We start from the raw sequence: 1780 nt of genomic DNA on the forward strand, positions 1-1780 counted from the left end.
ATCAACAACACATTAAGCACAATGGAAATATGCAGAGGGAAATATTCCAATAGTTAGTTAGTCCAATAGTTGATTGTATATTGTAAACAGTCATGCTTACCATTTTCTCCTTTCCTTTTTTTTTTATTTAATAGGTAATGTATGTTTTCAATCTTCAATGAATTCAAAATAGCTTCCGTGTAAAAGATGAATTTATTATAGGGGAAAGATAATTACCATGAAGAGAAAAATTATTTTACATTAGAAAGGTTTTTAGATGTTATTATATTTTATTGTATTGTAGAAAACTGCAAGTAACGCAATTTTGTTCCAAATGTTCAGGTCTCTGTCAGAATCTAATGTCTACCAGTGGAAAATTAAAGCAACAATGTAGACAACTGGGATCCACATACATCAAGTCTCGTGAATGGATAGAGCTGGATGAACATACAAAGGTTAACTCAGACAGACAGGAGAATAGATGGGCTAAAAACGGAGTTTCTAATCGTATGAGTTGCCGTAGTTTTCATATTGCTCAGATAGACTTCGCTTCTTGCCAGGCGTCCCTGCTCCCACGTCGGTGCGGGGATAGGTTTGTAGTTTGTGAATGTCCTGGGAGAGTTTGCCCAGCACACAAGTGCTTAAGCCAGTGCAGCGCTTAGACATAGGTCTATCCAAGCTGTTAGAGACAGAGACAAACATGCAGAAACAGGCTTACAGTAACCGTGGCATGCAGATGAATGTTAATAATTACATGCATGATGTTTTTCTATAATGTCATGCATTTACAGAAAAAGAGGTGTAACATAAATTAACATTTCAAATGCATGCTGACAGATTCAACAGGCATATGAAAAAATATCTCATTAACCAAAATATTGTAGGCGAGTTGTCATGCTATTGTTCAGTTTCACTTTCTGTGCATCTATCATGCATGTTCTCTAATTTTCTTTAATCATGCTCTCTTCAGTTTCCTGACCAATGACACTCTCTTGCAGGCACATGTTTACTGTAACACCGAATTAATGGATGAATGAATGAAAAACTGCAGTCCATGCATTAAAGGATTATGACAGAGAGTAAGTAAATTTACATGAATGTCACTATATACCTTGATAATTAGTAAACAAAGTTGGAGCTGTTGGGCTTATAAACAAAATTTTGTTATATTGTGCTTAACTGATGGTAGTTTAGATAGATAGATACCACACCCTACGCAGTACTTAAACTTTTAAATGATCAATATTAGGGTTAACTACAATTCAAAGAATATCAAAAGCCATACCTGTTTCCATCAGATTTTTGGTGGTCTTGCTCATCTGAAGTTATCTGCATGAACTCTTTGATAGCCCTGAGTAACCTTTGCGCATCATCATTCGATAGTGTGACTCCATCTGACAGGGACTCCTTACTAGTGAAAATACACATTCGGTTAGATTGATCTCTCTGGTCCTACCTCAACATTGGTTTTAAAACTGTGTAACTGATCTGATGTAATTGGTCCTTTTTAAAAGCTAATAGGAAGTGAAATTACATATTTACATCTATGAGGAGACCGTGTTACAACTGGTGGGACTATAACTTTAAATCAAATATATTTTATTAGTTATGGTAAACAAGGAAATGTCAGACACAATCCTCCAAGGTAAAAAAAATGTCATACTTGAATAATAAAGAATAATGCCACAGCTCTCACCTGGATGGAGCTGCCTGTGAGACGTACATCTGGCAAATGATCAACGCATAGGCAAGAAGGAGAGTCCAGAGTTTCAGCATTATCATCATTGCCTGTAAAAAAAAA

General features: G+C 35.8%; 1 protein-coding gene across 1 annotated transcript; it reads right to left on the bottom strand.

Annotated features, from left to right (window-relative positions):
* Nucleotides 1-321: 321 nt before the first annotated feature.
* Nucleotides 322-1761, bottom strand: LOC123958937 (calcitonin-1-like). The gene is made up of 3 exons (XM_046032722.1): nucleotides 1676-1761; nucleotides 1265-1390; nucleotides 322-658 (listed from the first exon to the last, which is right to left on the bottom strand). The coding sequence occupies exons 1-3, from the start codon at nucleotides 1759-1761 to the stop codon at nucleotides 481-483; spliced, it is 390 nt and encodes a 129-aa protein (XP_045888678.1). The 3' UTR covers nucleotides 322-480.
* Between the last annotated feature and the right edge of the window lie 19 nt (nucleotides 1762-1780).

The sequence above is a fragment of the Micropterus dolomieu genome, linkage group LG20 (assembly GCF_021292245.1).
Source record: "Micropterus dolomieu isolate WLL.071019.BEF.003 ecotype Adirondacks linkage group LG20, ASM2129224v1, whole genome shotgun sequence".
NCBI classification, from domain to species: Eukaryota; Metazoa; Chordata; class Actinopteri; order Centrarchiformes; family Centrarchidae; genus Micropterus; species Micropterus dolomieu.

Bases quoted from the DNA above. Each gene is read 5' to 3' on its own strand.
- LOC123958937 (XM_046032722.1), bottom strand. From the start codon at position 1,761: ATGATAATGCTGAAACTCTGGACTCTCCTTCTTGCCTATGCGTTGATC. The intron at 1,391-1,675 runs GTGAGAGCTGTG...TATTTTCACTAG, and splicing joins TCACAGGCAGCTCCATCCAG to TAAGGAGTCCCTGTCAGATG. The intron at 659-1,264 runs GTATGGCTTTTG...TGTCTCTAACAG, and splicing joins CAAAAATCTGATGGAAACAG to CTTGGATAGACCTATGTCTA.